This window comes from Bombina bombina, chromosome 1 (genome assembly GCF_027579735.1).
Source record: "Bombina bombina isolate aBomBom1 chromosome 1, aBomBom1.pri, whole genome shotgun sequence".
In the NCBI taxonomy this organism is placed as follows: Eukaryota; Metazoa; Chordata; class Amphibia; order Anura; family Bombinatoridae; genus Bombina; species Bombina bombina.
This window is the reverse complement of record NC_069499.1, coordinates 583,674,534-583,698,166: the sequence shown is the minus strand read 5'-3', so window position 1 is coordinate 583,698,166 and position 23,633 is coordinate 583,674,534. Positions and strand designations below refer to the sequence as shown.

General features: G+C 39.2%; 1 protein-coding gene across 1 annotated transcript in view; it reads left to right on the top strand.

The window, feature by feature from the left end:
* LRRFIP1 (LRR binding FLII interacting protein 1) overlaps nucleotides 1–22,491 on the top strand; it is a 244,359-nt gene extending 221,868 nt beyond the window's left edge. The window contains exons 24-26 of the mRNA XM_053698848.1: nucleotides 8,425–8,504; nucleotides 8,763–8,867; nucleotides 21,158–22,491. Of these exons, the coding sequence (XP_053554823.1) occupies nucleotides 8,425–8,504; nucleotides 8,763–8,867; nucleotides 21,158–21,268 (296 nt within the window). The 3' untranslated portion in view covers nucleotides 21,269–22,491. The remainder of the gene's footprint in view (nucleotides 1–8,424; nucleotides 8,505–8,762; nucleotides 8,868–21,157) is intronic.
* The last annotated feature ends 1,142 nt before the right edge of the window (nucleotides 22,492–23,633 follow it).

Here is a 23,633-nt window from a genome sequence, read left to right as displayed (position 1 = left end):
CCCCTCTGTCTCTCTCTCTCTCCTCCCCTCTGTCTCTCTCTCTCCTCCCCTCTGTCTCTCTCTCTCCTCCCCTCTGTCTCTCTCTCCTCCCCTCTGTCTCTCTCTCTCCTCCCCTCTGTCTCTCTCTCCTCCCCTCTGTCTATCTCTCCCCCTCTGTCTCTCTCTCCCCCCCCTCTGTCTGTCTTTCCCCTGTCTCTCTCTGTCTCTCTCTCTCTCCCCCGTCTCTCTCTCTTCCCCCCCGTCTCTCTCTCTCTCTCCCCGTCTCTCTCTCTCTCTTTCTCTCTCTCCCCCCCTGTGTCTCTCTTTCTCTCTCTCTCTCTCTCTCTCTCTCTCCCCCCTTTCTCTCTCTCTCTCCCCCCTTTCTCTCTCTCTCCCCCCATCTCTCTCTCTCTCCCCCCATCTCTCTCTCCCCCGTCTCTCTCTCTCTCCCCCCGTCTCTCTCTCTCTCCCCCCGTCTCTCTCTCTCTCTCCCGTCTCTCTCTCTCTCCCCCCTGTCTCTCTCTCTCTCTCCCCCCTGTCTCTCTCTCTCTCCCCCCTGTCTCTCTCTCTCCCCCCTGTCTTTCTCTCTCTCTCCCCCCTGTCTCTCTCTCCCCCTGTCTCTCTCTCTCTCCCCCCTGTCTCTCTCTCTCCCCCCTGTCTCTCTCTCTCTCTCCCCCTGTCTCTCTCTCTCTCTCCCCCTGTCTCTCTCTCTCTCTCCCCCTGTCTCTCTCTCTCTCCCCCTGTCTCTCTCTCTCTCCCCCCTGTCTCTCTCTCTCTCTCTCTCCCCCCTGTCTCTCTCTCTCTCCCCTCATGTCTCTCTCTCTCTCCCCTCATGTCTCTCTCCCCCCCCCCCCCACCTGTCTCTCTCTCTCTCTCCCCTCTCTGTCTATCTCTCTCCCCTCTCTGTCTCTCTCCCTCTTCTCTTAATAATAATGCAGTAGTTTTGTTGGTTGCAAATATAATAGTACTACACTGGTTGGTGAATATAATGAAACACATAGTACTGAAATCTGGCAAATGTCAATCAGTAATGGAATTAATAGTAGGTTCGGTACTAGAGAGATATATTAGATGAGTGTAATACATTAGCAGAAGCAGGAAATTGTATAAATCACAGCCAAGCTGCACACATTTACATGCTCTTTGAGCAAAATTAACTAAGAAGTCTCTCCAGCCTCCTATTTCACTAATCTCTTTGTTATTCTATGAAGCTAATTCACACAAAAAAAGGAAGATATGAGAATGAGCTTTAGTAAATCCACAGCACAAAATAAAACAGGTGATACTTTTTAGTGAATTTAAAATTAAAGGGTTTTGGGAGTTTGGGGTGCCCTAACTAATGATCGGGGGAGGTGGAGGGCAAAAAGGAAAAAAAACTATTAGTGCATAGAACAGATTATGCTGCATGTTGTGTGGGTCCCATACAACAAGCAGCATACTCTGTTCTATAATGTACTGTGTTGTATACTATTTGTCTAACATTTGCATATCTAACAAAATACTTATTATCCATAATCATAAAAATAATTCCTCCGTTTATTCACTTTTTTTTTGGGGGGGGGCCGGGGGGGGGGCGCTTCAGGTTTTTGTGCCTACAGGCACCTGAGATGTAAATCCGGCCCTGAGTGTTTACTGAAGCGTTTCTGTTCTCTGTCCAGAGGGAACTTAGTTCCTCCTGCAAAAATAGTGCAGGAACTCTGTTCCCATGCAATCCTGCTCGACTTGACCCCTGATGTACAACCAGCAGGCAGATCTAGTATAGCATCTACAGTATAAATAAGGTTAGCAATATCCATAGCGGTCTCAAAGCAAAGTAGATTTAGGTTTAACAATCCCAGACTGAATCTAGCTTTAGCATATTAAGGTCCTACTCCATGCAGCATATTTATGAAAGGATAACCATGGATAATCCTGAAGCATAGAGCAACATGAATGCTCTCAAATATTATTTTGAGTACATTAAGAGCTTCCACGAGACTCATTTTTTGTCCACTCCACACCTAGAAGGGCAGCCGCATAACTCTGTATTACATTGTTAGATGGATTCATTTCCAAATACCTCTAACCTATTAAACTTGAGTAACCACCTGTTTAACAAAACCAGTGGCTTACTCTATTGCTATATAATGTAGGGCAATGTTAGAACAACTAACCAAAGATGCTACAAGTTTTAAAAGGACATGAAAACCTAAATTTCTGTTTCATGATTCAGACAGAGCATAACATTTTAAACAGATTTCAACAATTCACTTCTATTAACAAATCTCCTTGGTATCCTTTGTTGAAGGCGCAGCAATGCACTACTGGGAGTTGGTCGAACACATCAAGTAAGTCAATGACGAGAGGTATATATGTGCAGCCACCAACCTGCAGCTAGCTCCAAGTAGTGCATTGCTGCGTCTGAGCCTATATAGATATGCTCTTCAACAATAAATATGAGAAAAAATTATATTTTGTCATATATGTAAATTGGAAAGTTGTTTAAAATAGAATGTTCTGTCTGAATCATGAAAGAAAAAATTGGGGTTTCATGTCTCTGTTTAAAAGTGAAATCTATTTGCTCTGTAAGAGTAGCAAAGTTGTTACAGTTTATATCAGACTATATAGATTATGGGCTTTACAAGTCTCTACCTTAATAGGCGGAATCTTTCTTCATTCACGCTGAACATGAAATATACTTTAGCTGTAAGTATATAACACACAGGGCCAGAATGGGAATAAAAAGCAGCCCTGGAAAATTTGGAGACCAGCCCTATTTTCCATGAGTCGGTATAATGCACACTCAAAGGGGATTACTGGGATACTCCTTCCCCCAATATTTATTTTTCAGATTTATATTATGTTAGTTTGTATTAAAAAAAAAGTAAGTGCCAGAGTGTCATTATATGCACACTGCAACCCAATTGCATCCATTAATCACCCCTTTAAATTGGTAGTTTCAGCTGCTGCAGCCCACCAGGATATCTCCTGGTATTGTGGTAGGCCAATCCGGCCTTGATAACACATATTATTGCTTTGGTATTTCCAAAAGCATTAAAAAAAACAAGGAAGCTGGCCAGCAGTCTGTATTTTTTCCACTTTGCACTATTTTTTCCCCCAAAAGAAGAAACTGCATTTATAAAATAGGCACTTGACTTTTGCACATACAAACTAATACAACACTAGCCAAAACCACTGTATTACTTGTGTTTGTATGTGTCATAATACTATTGGTTCAGGTAGTGATGCGGGAGCTGGGGAAGACTCTTTAGAAATGTCACCTGCTCTTAGCCATACTAGCTTCCTGGTACCTGAACACTTCTTGCCTTTGTAGAAATAGCCACAAACATTATATTTATCGACTTGTAGTACATCTTAACTATTTATTTATTGCCTGCTATTTTGGTTATTAAAATAAACAATATTGTCACAACCTGTGAGTAAATACATAAAAGAAAACATAAAGTCTCCTTTAGAAATAACAAACTAAAAAATGTGAACCAAATTACACTCAGTGCACAAATAAATCAAATGGATACATTCACCCAATCACTACTGAAATTCCAGTTAAAACCAAATGTCTTTTTATTGATATCTTCACTGGTGGTTTGTAATCCTCAAAGAACCCCCCCCCCCAAAAAAAAAACCAGAAACATGGACTCATAACGTAACAGTGTTGCAATTACAATTCCTCCTTAACCCCTTAATGACCAGACCATTTTTCAATTTTCTTACATTTCTTACATTTCTGCTGTGTTTGTGTTTAGCTGTAATTTTCCTCTTACTCATTTACTGTACCCACACATATTATATACCGTTTTTCTCGCCATTAAATGGACTTTCTAAAGATACCATTATTTTCATCATATCTTATAATTTACTATAACAAAATTATAAAATATGAGAAAAAAATGGGAAAAAACGCACTTTTTTCTAACTTTGACCCCCAAAATCTGTTACACATCTACAATCACCAAAAAACACCCATGCTAAATAGTTTCTAAATTTTGTCCTGAGTTTAGAAATAACCAATTTTTACATGTTCTTTGCTTTTTTTTGCAAGTTATAGGGCAATAAATACAAGTAGCACTTTGCTATTTCCAAACCACTTTTTTTCAAAATTAGCACTAGTTACATTGGAACCCTGATATCTGTCAGGAATACCTGAATATCCCTTGACATGTATATATTTTTTTTTAGAAGACAACCCAAAGTATTGATCTAGGTCTATTTTGGTATATTTCATGCCATCATTTCACTGCCAAATGTGATCAAATAAAAAAAAAGTTCACTTTTTCACAAATTTTGTCACAAACTTAAGGTTTCCCACTGAAATTATTTACAAACAGCTTCTGCAATTATGGCACAAATGGATGTAAATGCCTCTCTGGGATCCCCTTTGTTCAGAAATAGCAGACTTATATGGCTTTGGGGTTGCTTTTTGGTAATTAGAAGGCCGCTAAATGCTGCTGCGCACCACACGTGAATTATGCCCAGCAGTGAATGGGTTAATTAGGTAGCTTGTAGGGAGCTTGCAGGGTTAATTTTAGCTTTAGTGTAGAGATCAGCCTCCCACCTGACACATCCCACCCCCTGATCCCTCTCAAACAGCTCTTTTCCCTCCCCCACCCCACAATTGTCCCTGCCATCTTAAGTACTGGCAGAAAGTCTGCCAGTACTAAATAAAAGGAGTTTTTTTTTTTTTTTAAATAAATAATAAAATATTTTAGCTGTGATGGACCTCTGCCTTAGCCCCCAACCTCCCTGATACCCCCCCCCCCCAGCTCTCTAACCCTCTCCCCTACCTAATTGCCGCCATCTTGGATACTGGCAGTACCCAGTTTGCCCCCAAAAACAAAATGTTTTTTGTTTGTTTTTTGCACTTTAAACTTTTTCTGTAGTGTAGCAGCCCCCCCACAATACAACCATCCCCCTCCCAGATCTTTTTATATTTAAATTTTTTTTAATCTTTTTCCCCCCTCTCCCTCCTCATTGGTGTCAGTGGCTAATGCGCGCGCGCGCCCCCGCAGGCCCCCCCCGCACGCTCCCGGCACCCGGCGTGCACATTGCACTCACAGGAACCGGATGCCAGGTAGCAATGGGCCGCCCACCCGCCTCCCTGCTACGCTCCCACCCACCAACGAACGGCACCATCGCTACCGGTGCAGAGAGGGCCACAGAGTGGCTCTCTCTGCATCGGAGTCTTCTAAAAAGGTATTGCAGGATGCCTCCATATCGAGGCATCACTGCAATACCCTGAGAGCTGCTGGAAGCGTTTGCGATCGCTTCCAGCACTCTGTTAGACAACTGACGTACCAGGTACGTCTATTGTCATTAACTGGTCATTTTTGCATGACGTACCTGGTACGTCAGTTGTCATTAAGGGGTTAAAGGGACAGTCAAGTAAAAAAAAAAACTTTTATGATTCAAATAGGCCATGTAATTTTAAACAACTTTCCAATTTACTTTTATCACCAATTTTGCTTTGTTCTCTTGGTATTCTTAGTTGAAAGCTAAACCTAGGAGGTTCATATGCTAATTTCTTAGACCTTGAAGGCCGCCTCTAAGCTAAATGCATTTTGACAGTTTTTCACCACTAGAGGGCGTTAGTTCATGTTTTTCATATAGATAACATTGAGCTCATGCACGTGAATTTACCAAGGAGTGAGCACTGATTGGCTAAAATGCATGTCTGTCAAAAGAACTGAAATAAGGGGGCAGTCTGCAGAGGCTTAGCTACAAGGTAATTACAGAGGTAAAAATGTGTATTTATTATAACTGTGTTGGTTATGCAAAACTGGGGAATGGGTAATTAAGGGGTTATCTATCTTTTAAAACAACAACAATTCTGGTGTTGACTGTCCCTTTAAAGGGATAGGAAAGCCAAAATTAAACTAGCATGATTCAGATAGAGCATGTCATTTTTAAGACACTTTTAAATCCACTTCTATTTTCAAATGTGCTTCGTTCTCTTAGCATCCCTTGTTAAAATATGAATACGCACATATCATACACTAGTGGGAGCTGCTGCTAATTGGTGACTGCACGCATTTGTCTCTTGTGATTGGATAAATAAATATTTTCAGCTTCCTGTCAGTAGTGCAATGCTGTCCCTTCAGCAATGGATAACAATAGAATAAAGACAATTTGATAATAGAATTAAATTGGAAAAAATTTTTAAAATTGTATGTTCTATCTGAAGAAAATGTTCGGGTTTACTATCCCTTTAAGCTTGTTACAAATATTCACATTTTTCAGAGCTAAAAATAGCTCTAAGTAAAAATCATTCCAATCAATTTCACTGGATCTCAGGATTACTTCTTAAAAATGTTTTATTTTAAAATCAATTAACAACGATCGTGTGATTTTAATGATGGGATCGGATTAGGGGGGAGTGCCTTTGATGCTAGGCACACCCTCCAGCCACAATGCCATTTAGAAAGCTGCTACAGCTTTAGGATAGCCAAATGGCTAAACCCAGCCCAGTTAGGACGGGATGAAGTATCCTAACGGCAGGAAGGGGTTAAAATAAGGAGTGTTTACAACCACATATCTGGCACTCTACTGGTAGTGTCCAAAAGAACTCCGCCCACTAAAGGAATATACAGCAAAGAAACTTTGCTTTACAATACTGTGTATACTTGTATGAGCGCCATCCCTGTAAACCGGATTGTCCCTTCCTTGTGGCACTCCTCTCTATGCTCCAATGTACATTTCATCGCTAATTCGCTATGTAAACACTCCTTGTTTTAATTGATTTTAAAGAAGTAATCCGGAGATCCAGAGGAACTGATTGCGGCACTTTTTACTTAGCACTAATGAAGCACTGAAGAATGTGAGTATTTGTAAACAACTTAAGGAATTGTAATTTCAACACTGTTACGTTATGAATCCATGTTTTCGGTGGTGGTGGTAGTGGGGGTTCTATGAGGATTACAAGCCATCAGTGAAGATTTCTTAATAAAAGGACGTTTGGTTTAAACTGCATCAGTAGTCATTTGGTGAATGTATCCATTTTATTTAATTGTGCACTGTGTGTCATTTGATTCACATTTTTGTTTATGACTCATAAGGACACCCAAAGCACTCACATATAACCCATAGTTAAACCAAAGCCATTTTAAAAATTGGTGTGCATTTTACACTTGTATTCATGAAATCCAAAAGTGATTGTATTTTTTTCCTACTACGTTGAACCTACCTACGCACTGTAACCATGGGCTAGATTTCAAATGGAGAGCAAAAATATTAGCAATATTGTTTGCTCACACCGTTAAAGTTAGATCAATAGCACTTTTATGTAAGTGCTTATTTTGAAAACTAAAGTTATATGTTAGCACTACAGTGAAAGTCTTGGTACACTCACACAAATTTTTTTAGGGGCACACTGAAAAACTCATTCCAGATATCGCTCAAGCACTAAGCTGATGGTCAAATAGTGGACTTCTTCACTAACATGAAAACTATGATTTTGTATTGAGATATCTATTTAACACACTGCATACATACACAGTCAAACACCTTGTCATATACCACATCCCTTTTAAATGACTGTTAAAGGTACATTAAACTGCTGAGTTACCACTACAATAGAGTGGTCACTTCTCACTTCCTTCTGTGCCTGCTGCTGTCTTCAAACTCATTCTCTTATTTTAAAGTTTCTCAAGTATTAGTTAGTGAAGCTCTGCATCCTCTCGCTGGGCACCACCATTTTTGGAGCTTATATTTGTTATTTAACTTTTTAAACTGTGCAAAAAAATTCAAAAATGTAACACTTCTGCTCTCTATTATGTGAGCTAATCTGAAGTGAAAGGCACAGTTGTGAAAGTGCACTGCTCTGTCATAGGATGCAACTATACCAGAGCTACAAGATGGCAGCTCCCAGTATAAAATGCAGAGCGTTATCATATCAACCGGATTCTGTAATGAGTTAAAAAAAGAACGACTTTGAAGATAGCTGCTGGTAAAGGAGGAAAATCAATAGCACATACATATATATACTATATATGTATGTGTGTGTGTATATATATATATATATATATATATATATATATATATATATATATATATATATATATATAATTAGTGAAATACTTTAATTTAATAAATTGTGCATGTGTTTTGTCTCCAAGATTGCAAAATTTTCCTGTGCTATTACGTATTGCGCTCACTACTTGTAATATGAGAAATAATAATGCACCCTGTGCTATCCATTGAAAGTATAGTGTACACTAAAAAATTTTTTTTTACCATTCACTTGTAACACCAGCGCAGGGTAGCAATATGGATAGTGCACCCTGTGCTACCAATTGTGCTCCATTTATAATCTGGTCCTATAGCAGCAGGATGTCTACCTACCACCCACATGATTTTGGTAGTAGTGTGAACAATGTAGTGCTTGTCCCACACAGCCTGTGACCATTGGAAAATATTTTGCCTAATCAGTGTGTGCATTTTTTCTTCTAGGAGATGCCAACAGACAAATCAGTGACCTCAAATTTAAGCTTACCAAATCCACGCAAGAAATAACCGCCTTAGAACAGAATGTGAGTCTAAACTGAGCTAATCATAGTAGATGAATCAGTCAGTTGTAAGTCAAGTGATCCTGTAGAGTAGTAATGTTAAAACAGGAGCTTGAAATGTATTTTATAATAGGCCAAATGTAATTATAATGTCCTGGGTCCTGTAATCGTCACACTGTAATATGTACAGGACAATGTGAGGACGGTCCAATGGCAATGCTAGTGTGATGAGTGCATGAATGTGGTAATGGAGAAAGACTAAAACAATTCTATTCTCTTTAGATAATACGCTTGGAAAGTCAGGTGACTCGTTATAAAACGTCAGCAGAAAGTGCTGAAAAAATAGAAGATGAATTAAAAGCAGAAAAACGGAAGCTGCAAAGAGAGGTATGAGTGATACCAAAAAATCGTGCTCATAAACTAAATGGGGGAATGTTTTACTAAGAGTGACTTGTTGTTTCATGCTAAATGGTTAAAACTATTCCATAAGATGGATGTTAAACTGAAAAACCAAAGAGCAGTAATTGATGGTGAACTGTTTATCTAACAGACAAGGAAACTAATCTTTTGAGGAATAAGAGGTGTTGTAGCAAGGAGCCAAGTGAAACATTCCATTGAGTGACTTGGGTATTGACCTATTGCAAGACATTCTATAGCAAGCCCACAGACGTTTTCACTGAGATATGGGTGATTTGCAGAAAAATCAAAAAAGTCCTCAGATTTAGAGTTCTACTGAGCACAGTTAGTTGGATATAGGCAGGGGTCAAGTCCAGTGGGAATAATACGGCAAAACATGGAAGTGCGCTCTCATAAGCGCAATGCTTCCCAGCAATGTGAACACGAGCTCGCTTTCACATTGCTGTCAACTTGTAATACCAGCGCACATTAGTTTGCGCTGGTATTACTCAGTGGAGCGCAAATATCGCTTTCACAAAAGTGATATTTATAGCTCCCCATGTACTCTAACTAAATGTGTTCATTAAATAAACAGGTTTTTAACTTTTGGCAAGTTTTTTTTTTTTTAGGAACAAGATTTTGTTTATGGGATATTAATATCCCGTTGAAGATAGAAACCGTAACTTGCTGTTTTTACAATAGTGTTTTGTTTTTTTAAACATTGCACTATGAAATGTTTTTAAAAGAAGATTGCTTTTTTATTTTCATTTTTATTTTCATTTTTATTTTATTGAGGTTTGAAAATTGGCACATAACAATCAAGGTGTAAAAAAATGTCACTTAAACATACATGTGTACAGTATATATACTGCTAAATAATCATAAAATAATATCAGTTAACAGGAATATAATCACTACTCGTAGACACTCCAATAACTTACTTATTCTTTAGCTATTCTTAACCCCAACAAGAAAGTATTAGTAGTCACCAAAAGTATATTTCCCATTATGAGAAAAAAAAAATGACAACTCTTGGGCAAACCACCACTCATATATGATGTAAGGGGAAAACGTTAGGAGGAAGGGTGAACTAACGGCCAACTTTAGACTCAAAGTAAAGCTAAATAACTGAGTTGAGATCAATAACTTTGGCAACAAACTAATATCGTGACACAATATGATGGACACAAAATATCGTCTAGATTACGAGTTTTGCGTTAGGCTTAAAAAGCAGCGTTAGCCGGTCCTAACGCTGCTTTTTAACGCCCGCTGGTATTACGAGTCTTGCAGGTACAGGTGCACCACTCACTTTTTTGACCAGACTTGGAAATACTGCAAATCCACTTACTAACACCCATAAACTACCTATTAACCCCTAAACCGAGGCCCTCCTGCATCGCAAACACTAAAAAAAATGTTTAACCCCTACTCTGCCGAACCGGACATCGCCGCCAATATAATAAATATATTAACCCCTAAACCGCCACACTCCCGCCTCGCAAACATTAGTTAAATATTATTAACCCCTAATCTGCCGTCCCTAACATCGCTGACACCTACCTACATTTATTTACCCCTAATCTGCCGCCCCCAACGTTGCCACCACTATACTAAAGTTATTAACCCCTAAATCTAAGTCTAACCCTAACACACCCTAACTTAAATATAATTTAAATAAATCTAAATAAAATTCCTAACATCATCCGACGGCTACACTGAATGAAGGTTCCTTTAAATGACGTCATCCAAGATGGCGTCCCTTCAATTCCGATTGGCTGATAGAATTCTATCAGCCAATTGGAATTAAGGTAGAAAAAATCCTATTGGCTGATGCAATCAACCAATAGGATTGAGCTGGCATTCTATTGGCTGATTGGAACAGCCAATAGAATTCCAGCTCAATCCTATTGGCTGATTGGATCAGCCAATAGGATTGAACTTCAATCCTATTGGCTGATTGCATCTGCTAATAGGATTTTTTCTACCTTAATTCCGATTGGCTGATAGAATTCTATCAGCCAATCGGAATTGAAGGGACGCCATCTTGGATGACGTCATTTAAAGGAACCTTCATTCAGTGTTAGCCGTCGGATGAAGAGGATGCTCCGCGTAGGATGTCTTGAAGATGGATCCGCTTTGCGCCGGATGGATGAAGATAGAAGATGCCATCTGGATGAAGACTTCTACCGTCTGGAGGACCACTTCGCCCGGCTTGGATGAAGACCTCTCCCGGTAAGGTGATCTTCAAAGGGTTAGTGTTAGGTTTTTTTAAGGGGGTATTGGGTGGGTTTTAGAGTAGAGTTGGTTGTGTGGGTGGTGAGTTTTAATGTTGGGGGGGGGATTTGTAATTTTTTTTACAGGTAAAAGAGCTGATTACTTTGGGGCAATGCCCCGCAAAAGGCCCTTTTAAGGGCTATTTGTAATTTAATGTAGACTAGGGCTTTTTTATTTTGGGAGGGCTTTTTTATTTTGTTAGTGGGATTAGATTAGGTGTAATTAGTTTAAAAATCTTGTAATTTGTTTATTATTTTCTGTAATTTAGTGGGGGGTTTTTGTACTTTAGCTAATTTTATTTAATTGTATTTAATTGTATTTAATTTAGGAAATTAATTTAATTATAGTGTAGTGTTAGGTGTAATTGTAACTTAGGTTAGGTTTTATTTTACAGGTACTTTTGTATTTATTTTAGCTAGGTAGTTATTAAATAGTTAATAACTATTTAATAACTATTCTACCTAGTTAAAATAAATACAAACTTGCCTGTAAAATAAAAATAAACCCTAAGCTAGATACAATGTAACTATTAGTTACATTGTAGCTAACTTAGGGTTTATTTTACAGGTAAGTATTTACTAAATAATTTAGTTAATGATAGGAATATTTATTTTGATTTCTTTTAATTATATTTAAGTTAGGGGATGTTAGGTTTAGGGTTAGACTTAGGTTTAGGGGTTAATAACTTTAATATAGTGGCGGCAGATTAGGGGTTAATAAATGTTGGTAGGTGGCGGTGATGTTTGTGACCATTATCTCTTTTCCCTTACTGCTGCCTGTCATATGCTGCCTTTCTTTTAGCGTGTTGGACTATTTGGCCATCAGGCATATTTGGCTTTGTCTAGCCCTGTGATCAACATGTACTAAAATTAAAGGTATATATTAAGGCATATCCAATTGTTGAGTCTCATTGCTGCCGGGTGCGCTGGACTTCTGCTGTTACGGCGGTGATGTTAGGGCTGGCAGTTTAGGGGTTAATAATATTTAACTAATGTTTGCGAGGTGGGAGTGCGGCAGTTTAGAGGTTAATATGTTTATTATAGTGGCGGTGACTTTGGGGCGGCAGAGTAGGGGTTAATAAATATAATGTAGGGTTCGGCGATGTTGGGGACAGCAGATTAGGGGTTCATAAATATAATGTAGGTGGCAGCAGTGTCCAGAGCGGCAGATTAGGGGTTAATAATTATAATGTAGATTAATAAGTGTAAGATTAGGGGTGTTTAGACTCGGGGTTCATGTTAGGGTGTTAGGTGTAGACATAAAATGTGTTTCCCCATAGGAATCAATGGGGCTGCTTTACTGAGTTTTACGCTGCTTTTTGGCAGGTGTTAGACTTTTTTTCAGCCGTCTCTCCCCGTTGATTCCTATGGGGAAATCGTGCACGAGCATGTTACACCAGCTCACCGCTGACTTAAGCAGCGCTGGTATTGGAGTGCGGTAATGAGCAAAATTTTGCTCAATGCTCACTTCTTGTCTTTTAACGATGGGTTTGTAAAAACCCGTAATACCAGCGCTGCAGGTAAGTGAGCGGTGAGTGAAAACTGCTCGTTAGCACCGCACAGCCTCTAACGCAAAACTCGTAATCTGGGCCATAATATTTTAAGTAGAGCTAAGGTCATTTTTGAACATCATATTAGAAGAGACAACCGTTATCCAGAAAACTTCATAGCCTAGTAACTAGTCATGATAGTATTGAGGACAAACTGAAAATCCTTGAACCTCTAAATGTATCGGAGCAAATCAGAGATGATAGTTTACCTGTGCACTACTATAATATATATTTGAGTGATAAAGCTCTTATTTCCATAAGGAAGTGACAAAATGTCATATTTATTGTAATAGATATACCTCAGTAAAAGATCCAACAGATCATACTAGTATAAAAATTAGAAATGCAATAGATTGCTAGTGGAAACAAAGGGACATTTATCATGTGGCAAACTTGTCCAGAAATGCTACAAAAACAGGATTAAATAGAACAAAACATAGAAACATAGATTTTGACAGCAGATAAAAACCATAGGCCCAACAAGTCTGTCTGCCCAATATATCCTAAAAGTATAAACAAATCTAGTTTGTAGGATAGCCTTATGCTCATCCCAGGCATTATTGAAGTCCCCCACAGTGTTTGTCATTACCACTTCTTGTGTAAGTTTATTACATTAAAGGGATAGTAAAGTCTAAATTAAACTTTCACGATTCAGATAGGGCATGTAATTTTAAACAACTTTCTAATTTACTTTTATCATCAAATTTGCTTTGTTTTCCAGTTATTCTTAGTTGAATGCTAAACCTAGGTAGGCTCATATGCTAATGTCTAAGCCCTTAAAGGCCGCCTCTGCATTTGACAGTTTTTCACAGCCAGAGGGCGTTAGTTCATGTGTTTCATATAGATACCATTGTGCTCGTGCACGTGAAGTTATTTAAGAGTCAGCACTAATTGCCTGAAATGCAAGTCTGTCAAAAGATCTGAGATAAGGAGGCAGTCTCCAGAAGCTTAGATACAAGGTAATTACAGAGGTAAAAAGTATATTTCTATAACAGTGTTGGTTATGCAAAACTGGGGTATGGTAAATAAAGGGATTATCTATCTTTTTAACCAATAACATTTTTGGTGTTTACTATCCCTTTAATCTATTACCCTATTACTCCGGAATCTACTACCCTTCAGCTTGAGATCATGACCCCTTGTTCATGAATTTTTCTTTTTACGAATACTCACAGCCTTAGCTTTACTAAGCTCCTTATAATACTTGAAAGTTGCTATCGTATCACTTATTTCCCTTCTCTTCTCTAAGCTATACATATTTAGATCATTGAGCCTTTCTTGGTAAATTAATTGTTTAGACCATGTACCATTTTAGTAGCCCTCCTTTGGATTCCAGTTTGTTTACATCCTTCTGCAGATATGTCAAGAACTTCACACAATACTTAAGATGAGGCCTAACTAATGATCTGTAAAGTGGCATAAGAGCCTACTAAAACAACCAAGCATTACTGGCATTACTCTCTGCAATACAACATTGTTTATTACATTTTAAATAATCTGAAATGATAATTCCCATGTTCAGTATCTCATTTGCAACAGTCAGTAAAGTGTCATTGAGTCTGTAATTAACGTTTGGATTTCTTTCCTATGTCATGGAGAGTCCACAAAACATTCTAATTACTAGTGGGATATTCACTCCTGGCCAGCAGGAGGAGGCAAAGAGCACCCCAGCAGAGCTGTTAAGTATCACTTCCCTTACCCACAACCCCCAGTCATTCTCTTTGCCTTGATCACGGGAGGATGGCGAAGATGGTGTCTGAAGATTTTAATCCTTTTAATGGGTACTTTTCCCTGCAAGCAAGGATTGGGGCTATGCTGTGTCCATGTCAATGTCATTAGTAAGAGTAATGGTGGCTATTAGCAGTTAGAAGACGGCAAGGTGGTCTTTGCTTAAACTTCTAACATTATTGCTACCCCTATTATAGAAAGCCAGAGTTGGTTACTCTGTTCTTTCCTTTCTATAGGTCCCTGGTAGATATGTTAAAGTTGCCACACCTCAGAAAACAGCTCCTGCCTGACAGAGCAGGATCCACAGATTAATGCTTTCCCTTCTAGGTTGGAATTTACCGGCACTATAGGGGTTAAATCCTTGTGGAAAGTATTTGAATATGTTTTAGGGGCACTGCTTTTATGTGAAAAGAGGCATCATTTTTTATTGGGGGCTCAGAGATGGGAGAGTGTATGAAGTGTTTGACAGGTGTTTGTTTTACTTCTTACTTGTTGCAATCACTTTTCAGTTCAGCTTATTGGCCCAATCCCTTTTGCTGTGCTGCTGTTAGTTTTCACACCATTTTTGTTTGGCACAACTTTAAAAAAAAGTTTATTTTTATTGCGGTCACTTGAGCGCTCCTCGGCACTTCCAGTTTTCGGCTTCAGATCGGAGTTTGCCACGGCGAGTGCGGAGGCTGCATTTTCTTCTATCTACAGTGTGCATGGCAAGTGGATTTGGGCTGGTAACAAGGAGGTGTTTTTTGCTACCGTGTGTGTCCGGTTTTATGTTCTATTGGGATAGCAACTTCTGGAGGGGTAAGACCTCAGCAGAGCTGAGGGTTTTAAGTGCTTATTTATGTTTTATTACTTCATATAAATAAAGTTAATTTGGCATTTACATTTTTTTGTTAATTGTGAACTGATACCCAATTATGGACACTAAATCTGAAGTTGATTAATTTGAAAAATGCTTATTGTGTTTGGAGGCTAAGATAATTCCTCCTGTACAGTTTTGCTCTTCATGTTTAAATAAAACTTTAACGTTTAAAGATAAGATGTCTCTCCTTGAGCCTCCTGTCTCTCAGGATAGTGTTATCCTAACTACGCCTCAGCTTTCCCCTCAAGCTTCCCAAGCTTCACATGCAGTGCCCTGTGGTTCCTCTCAACCTCCTGGGGGTGTTTTTGTTACCTGGGGATTTCGCTGCGCAGATTACTTCTGCTGTTTCTGCAGCTTTATCAGCTTTTCCAAAGGTTTCTGGTAAGCGTAAGAGGAAATCTAAACATATTAATGTTAGTAAGGGTTACTCCGCTAAGGCTGCGTTAGTCAGTTTGTCTCAATTATCTGATGAGGATGATTCTTCAGTGGCTTCTGAGGGGGAATTGTCAGATTCTGATACTGTAGTGACAAATTCTGCAGATTCAGAGGAGATTAATTTCAAATTTAAGTTAGGACACCTTTGAGTTCTTTTCAAGGAGGTTCTTGCTACTTTAGAAAAATCTGAATCTCTTGGCGGAGAATCCAAAAACGTCTAGTAAGCTTAATAGGGTATATGATGTACCCTCATCTGTTTTTAAAAAGATGTTTCCTGTTGCTGACTCTATTTGTGACTCGTGGACCTAAAGTGTCTCAATCAATTCCTCAGGGTTCGGTCCATCAAAGTGGAGACCATCCGTTCTATTCTTCCTTTGGTCCAAAAGGGTTCAGTTCATGACGACCATAGATCTGAAGGACGCGTATCTTCATGTTCCTATTCACAGGGATCATTACCAGTTTCTAAGGTTTGCCTTCCAGGACAAAGATTTACAGTTTTTTGCCCTTCCTTTTGGCCTTGCTACAGCCCCCAGAATTTTTACAAAGGTTCTGGGGGCTCTTCTGGCAGTGGTGAGGTCCCAGGGTATTGCTGTGGCACCTTATCTAGATGATATTCTAGTTCAAGCGCCGTCTTTTCATCTAGCAAGATCTCATACCGAGATGTTGTTGTCTATTCTGTGTTCCCACGGTTGAAAAGTGAATCTGGGAAAGAGTTCCCTTGTTCCGGATACAAGGGTTTGTTTCTTGGGAACAATCATATATTTCCTGTCCATGAAGATTTTTCTGACGTACGTCAGAAAATCCAAGCTTCATGTTTCTTGCCTGTCTCTTCAGTGTGCTATTTGTCTATCTGTGGCTTAATACATGCAGGTGATTTGCCTGATGGCTTCCTCCATGGACATAAATTCCTTTTGCTCTGTTCCATCTGAGACCTCTGCAGCTATGCATGCTCAGTCAAACGGGGACCACTCAGATCTCTCATGGAAGATACATTTGGATTAGCCAACAAGAGTCTCACTCTCATGGTGGGTTTCACAGGACCATCTGTCTCAGGGAAAACAAGCTTCCTGAGGCCTTCCTGGGTGATTGTGACCACAGATGCCAGCCTGTTAGGATGGGGAGCAGTTTGGGGTTTCTTAAAGACACAGGGTCTGTGGACTCCAGAGGAGTGGTCTCTTCCAATAAACTTCTTGGAGTTGAGAGCAATTTTCTATGCTTTAATAGCTTGGCCTCAACTAGCTTTGGTCCGATTTATCAGATTTCAGTTGGACAACATCACCTTGGTGGCCTACATCAATCACCAGGGAGGAACTCGGAGTTCCTTGGCAATGAAGGAGGTGTCTCACATTCTCCAGTGGGTGGAGTCTTACGATTGTCATCTCTTTGCCATCCACATACCAGGGGTGGACAACTGGGAGGCGGATTTTCTAAGCAGGCAGACTTTTTATCCCGGAGAGTGGGTTCTCCACCCAGAGGTTTATTACACTGATAACTCTCAGGTGGGGTGTTCGGAGTTGGATCTGATGGTGTCTCATCAAAATGCCAAGCTTCCAAAGTTGGTTCAAGGTCAAGAGATCCTCAAGCTGTTCTGGTAGATGCTCTAGCGGTTCCTTGGAGCTTCAATCTAGCATACCGGTTTCCTCCGTTTGCGTTGCTTCCAGGAGTAATTGCTCGCATCAAACAGGAGAGAGCTTCTGTGATTCTAATAGCTCCTGCATGGCCTCACAGGATCTGGTTTGCGGATCTGCTGACGATATCATCTCTTCCACCGTGGAGGTTACCTTTCAGGAAGGACCTTCTACTTCAGGGTCCATTTCTTCATCCAAATCTGGTTTCTCTGGAGCTGACTGCTTGGAGATTGAATGTCTAAGATTGGCTAGACGTGGCTTCTCTGAGAAAGTCATAGATACTATGCTTTAGGCTCGTAAACCGGTTACTTGCAGAATTTACCATAGGGTATGGTGTAAATACCTTCATTGGTGTGATTCAAAAGGTTTTTCTTGGAACAAAGTAAGGGTTCCTCGAATTTTAGCTGTTTTTCAGGAGGGCCTGGAGATGGGTTTTTCAGTCAGTACTTTGAAGGGTCAGATTTCTGCTCTGTCTATTCTTCTGCATAAACGTCTGGCAGTTCTGCCAGATGTTCAATCTTTTGTTTAGGCCTTGGTCAGAATCATGCCTGTGTTTAAATCTGTTGCCCCTCCTTGGAGTCTTAACCTTGTTCTTAGAATTTTGCAGCAGGCTCCATGAGCCAATGCATTCTGTTAGTATTAAATTACTATCTTGGAAGGTTTTGTTTTTTCTTGCTATTTCTTCTGTTTCCAAACTTTCGGCTCTGCAGTGTGATTCCGCTTACCTTATTTTTCATGCTGATAAGGTGGTTCTTCATACTAAGCTGGGGTTTCTCCCTAAGGTAGTGTCGGATCACAATATTAATCAAAAAATTGTTGTTCTTTCTTTTTGTCCTAACCCTTCTTCCCAGAAGGAACACCTTTTGCATAACTTGGATGTTGTGCGTGCTCTTAAATGTTATCTTCAAGCAACTAAATATTTCCGGCAGACTTCTTGTTTATTGTTTTCTCTGATAAGCGTAAGCTAAACGGATAACACTTCTCTCTGGTTGAGAAGTGTTATCCTTTTAGCTTATGAGACAGAGACAGCTAGACAGCAGCCTCCTGAGAGAATTACAGCTGATTCCACTAGAGCTGTTTCATCTTCATGGGCTTTCTGTGGAGCAAATCTGTAAGGCGGCCACTTGATCCTCTATTCATACTTTTTCCAAATTTTACAAATTTGATACTTTTGCCTCAGCTGAGGCTTCTTTTGGGAGAAAGGTTCTTCATGCAGTTGTGCCTTCAGTTTAGGTCCGCCAGTTTTGTTCTCCCTCCCTTTTTATTCTGTGTCCTCTAGTTTGGGTATTGGTTCCCACTAGTAATTAGAATGTTTCGTGGACTCTCCATGCCATAGGAAAGAAAACAAAATTTATGCTTACCTGATACATTCATTTATTTCTTTTCGGGCATGGAGAGTCCACGACCCGCCCTTATTCAAATTAAGACGACAGTTTTTTTATCTAGTCCTCAGGCACCTCTATACCCTTGTGTTATCTTTTTCCATTTCCCTTCGGCCGAATGACTGGTGGTTATGGGTAAGGGAAGTGATACTTAACAGCTCTGCTGGGGGGTGCTCTTTGCCTCCTTCTGCTGTCCAGGAGTCAATATCCCACTAGTAATTGGAATGTTTCGTGGACTCTCCATGCTGGGAAATAAATACATTTATCAGGTAAGCATAAATTTTGTTTTTTCTTTCCTAAATGCATAATTTTGTACTTTGTAGTGTTAAACTTTAGATCCCAGTCATTTGTCCAATCCTTTTAAATCACTTCTCATTTGGTGCACCTCTTCCCCCCCCCCCCCCCCCCAGTATCTTTTCTATTACATTTTTTTCTATCATCTGCAAAAAGACATACTTTCCCCTATAGCCCTTTGCTGACATCACTGATAAATATGTTAAACAAAATAGGCCCCAGAACTGACTGCTGAGGAACCCCACTAGCAACTGCCCTCTCTGCTGAACATACTATTCTTACTAAGACACTCTGTAAGTGGGCCGTCTCCTAAGCTTTACATTCCTGTTTTTAAAATAAAGATAGCAAGAGAACCAAGAAAATTTGAAAATAGGAGTAAATTAGAAAGTTTCTTAAAATTGCATGCTCTATCTTAATCATTAAAGGACCAGTCAACACAGTAGATTTGCATAATCAACAAATGCAAGATAACAAGACAATGCAATAGCACTTAGTCTGAACTTCAAATGAGTAGTAGATTTTTTTTATGACAATTTTAAAAGTTATGTCTTTTTCCACTCCCCCTGTACCATGTGACAGCCATCAGCAAATCACAAATGCATACACGTACCATGTGACAGCCATCAGCCATTCACAAATGCATACACACTTATTCTTGCAGATGTTCAGTAGGAGCTGGTGACTCAAAAAGTTTAAATATATAAAGACTGTGCACATGTTGTTAATGGAAATAAATTGAAAAGTTGTTTAAAATGGCATGCTCTATCTGAATAATGAAAGTTTAATTTTGATTGAGTGTCCCTTTAAAGAAAAAACTTTGGGTTTAGTATCCCTTTAAACAAGCATTCTTCCCAGTTCACATTTTTTGGGTCTAGACCAAGGAGATACAGTTTGTGAATTAGTTTGTTGTGTGGGATGGTGTCAAATCTAGATATGCTACATCAACTGCTCAACCCTGGTCTCATACTTTTGTTACATAATCGAATAAGTCAATAAGATTAGTCTGACATTATGTCCCTGAAGTAAAACCATGCTGATTTTGGTGATCTAAATTGTTTGTCTTTATGTAAAGAGGGTTTCCATTAATTTCCCTACTACTGAAGTTAAACTAACTGACCTTTAATTACCAGATTCATCCCTACCGCTCTTTTTATGTAGAGGTACTACATTTGCCATTCCCCAATCATCTGAAACAATGTCTGTCAATAGTGACTGATAAAACAGATACAGAACAGAACCCACTGATATTATTTTATGTTTATTTTTGATAATTCCAATAAAACCTCATCTTCTGTAAAAAAAAGTTTAGGACTAAGCCCATTTCCATTTTTTTGTAGTATCCCTTAATGTAGTTGTTCCTCCTTGACAATATTTTGTGGAGACAGAACAGAAGTAATCAATGGGACAGTTTGCAATTTGCTAATCTCCTTCTACTATTCTACCTTCAATTGTTTTCAATTTTACTATTCCAACCTTAGTTTTTGTCCATTCCTTGATGTATCTAAAGAATATTTTGACCCCATGTTTTACTGACTGTGCTATCTTCTCTCCCGCATTTACAACACATTTGTACAAATAACAGAAAATAAAAGATAAAATGCTGACAGTAAAGTCTGTGATTGTGACAGAACAGTCTTTGTGTGATACATTATTTTTGTTAAATGTGTATTAAATTAAATTAGAACATATCTATCGTGCAAATGAAAGAATATTATTTAAATATTTTAAAATGTTTAAAGAATGTTTAAATGTTTTTTTTTTTTTTTAAATAGGTAGTTAAACTAAGGAAGTGCATGTTGGTGAATTGTGAACACAGTGCCAATATAGTATGCAGCTATATTACATTTGGCATATGATGCCAAAGTAATCCTTTCAGGACATTAATATTATTTTGCATAAAACATTTAAAATATTCTCCTGTTGATGCAACAAAGAAATACATTATTATTATTATTATGTCCCTTTAGCCACTATTTTCAATATCAATGGTTTTCAGCCATTAATAAACATGAAAGGGTATTAAATTCATTTATTTTCAGTCTAACCCTCTTTTCATTTTACTTGTTAATTCTAACCCTCTCATTTTACTAGATCATTATCATGTTAACTCATGTTTTCTTTGTTCTCTCCAGCTCCGGACAGCCTTAGATAAAATTGATGAGCTTGAAGTTGGCAATAGCCATTTGATGAAGCGACTTGAGAAAATGAAAGCCAACCGGAGTGCCATGTTGTCTCAGCAGTAACACAAGTCTCGGACAAAAAGGACTGTGCAACACTTACAAGCAATGAATGTCAGCTTCCCAGGGTGCTTTGTATGTCTAAATGACTGGTACCAGTGCTGGGGACTCTTAACGGCAGAATGAAGAGTTTTGAATTGTCATCATGTGTTCTCATAACACTATATCTGCCCAAGGGCCTTGCAGTTCATCCAACCTCTTTACAGCCTACCAATAATTAAATAAGGCAACCAGCATGAATTGCTGACCCCTCCCCCACAGCACATCAAAGGGATGCAGTAATGCCTCTATATAAGAGATTCAAGAGAATGTGGCAAACAGGATGCATATCTACCATTTAAAATCTGCCCAGCGTCTCGGGAAGTTCTCCATGGGTATATCCTCACTAGTACTGCATGGAATCCAGAATGCTCTTCTGGTTCAAATTCTGTTAATTTGGGCACCAATATTCTAAGCATTTCCTGAATTACTTTTTGTTTGTTTACTATATTGAAAGGCCATATTAATATCCAATAGCTTGAATCCAGCACTTCAGACATTAAAATGTGAGGCAGCCTGATGAAGACACTCTATGAACATCTGCTGCTATAATACAAGCACAATATTCTGGAAGAGCTGCATGGGGAGAATAGTCTGACCATGGATCGACTACTATGGAGATATAATGAGCAGCCGCCCACTTATTGTAAGAGATGAAAACTCTGTGAAGAGAATTACATTGCAAAATAGATTGTGTGAGTTGCTGTGGACTGCAGCTGTTCTGCTAGGCTTCTTCTTCTAAATTTGCACCCAAAAAACTTGCATTGTGGATTAACTACTCCTTCTGTGGACTTTTTAAGACAATCAGAAGAATGTTTTTGCTCATTTATTATGAGACTGGGTAAAATTAATTTTGCATAATATTGGAGGGAAATCTTTTTTTTTCCCCCATATACTTTTATGGTAGCAGCTTATCAATCCTTTAAGTTTAAGAAAGAGTTTTATAATATTAAGGACTGATGATATAAGAGTTGTATGAGCGTGCGTGGGTATGTGTATAGCCATCTCCAACATCATTTGTATTCACAAATGTCTATAAAGATGTGTGCGTCTTCCTTCTACCATCCTGTTTTTTTGGGGAAAGTGGCCTTATGAGTCTGGGTGAATGAGCATGATGTTATATATAGCTTTCCCACATCTTCTCTCATGGAAGTGTTCTTTTCCAGAGCTAATAAAAATAATTGCTTTCAGTGGCGGCTGGTGAATTTTTAGGATGGGGGTGCACAAGACCCTGCCCCTTTTAGAAAACCACGCCCCTTTGAAAAAACCACGCCCCTTTTTAAAAACCACGCCCCTTTTGACAAGCCACACCCATTTTTAATAGCCACACCCCTTTGCAAAAGTCACGCCCATGAAATGGCCCCACCCATTTGAACCAGCAGTGTTTTTGGTCATCGTCTTCTTGAAATATCCAGCCCCGGCCTGGGGGTAACTTCAACTGAAGTTTGTGACTGATTCCTCAACATTATTCTCAAGTATCTGCTGATATTGAGTGGAATCCATGAGACCCTCAACAATATTCCCAGTAGTACAGGTCTTTGGAGGTGGTCTGTGGGCTGTTTTTGACCGTTCTTATCATCCTTTGCCTATCCTATATTTTACTTGGCCTGCCACTTCTGGCCTAACAAGAACTGTGCCTGTGGTCTTCCATATCCTCACCATGCTGACTATGTTCCTCACAGTGGACACTGACATCTTAAATCTATGCAATAGCTTTTTGTAGCCTTCCTCTAAACCATGATGTTGAACAATCTTTGTTTTTAGGTAATTTGAGAGTTGTTTTGTGGCCCCCATGTTGCCACTCTTCAGAGGAGAGTCATAGAGAACAACTTGCAATTGGCCACCTGAAAACCTTTTCTCATGATTGGATACACCTGTCTATGAAGTTTAAGGCTTAATGGGCTCACCCAGTGGAGGCTCCTCCATGTGTGCACACTCGCACGTGCCCCCCTGTGAGTGTGCCCCCCTGTGAGTGTGAGAGGAAAAAAAAAATATTAAAAAAAAATAAAATATAATTTTTCCAATATCCCCCTATTGAAAAAATTATATTTTATTTTTAACCCCCAAATATGAAATTCTGATTTTATTTTTAATATAATATTCCAAAAAAATTTCAGTGTCACTAGTGTCTGACTGTTATTTTGTCCCTATCGCACGTGCGGTTAGAGCCCTATCTGCCTGTCAGTGATTTCTAACTTGTTCACTGCAGGCATCAAACCAGGCTGTATACATTGCCTTATCGCACAGGCTGAACTGTGCGAGAGTGGGGAGGGACAAGTTCAGCCTGTGCCCTGATAGGCTGCACCGCATACGTCACGGTCAGAGAGTGGGG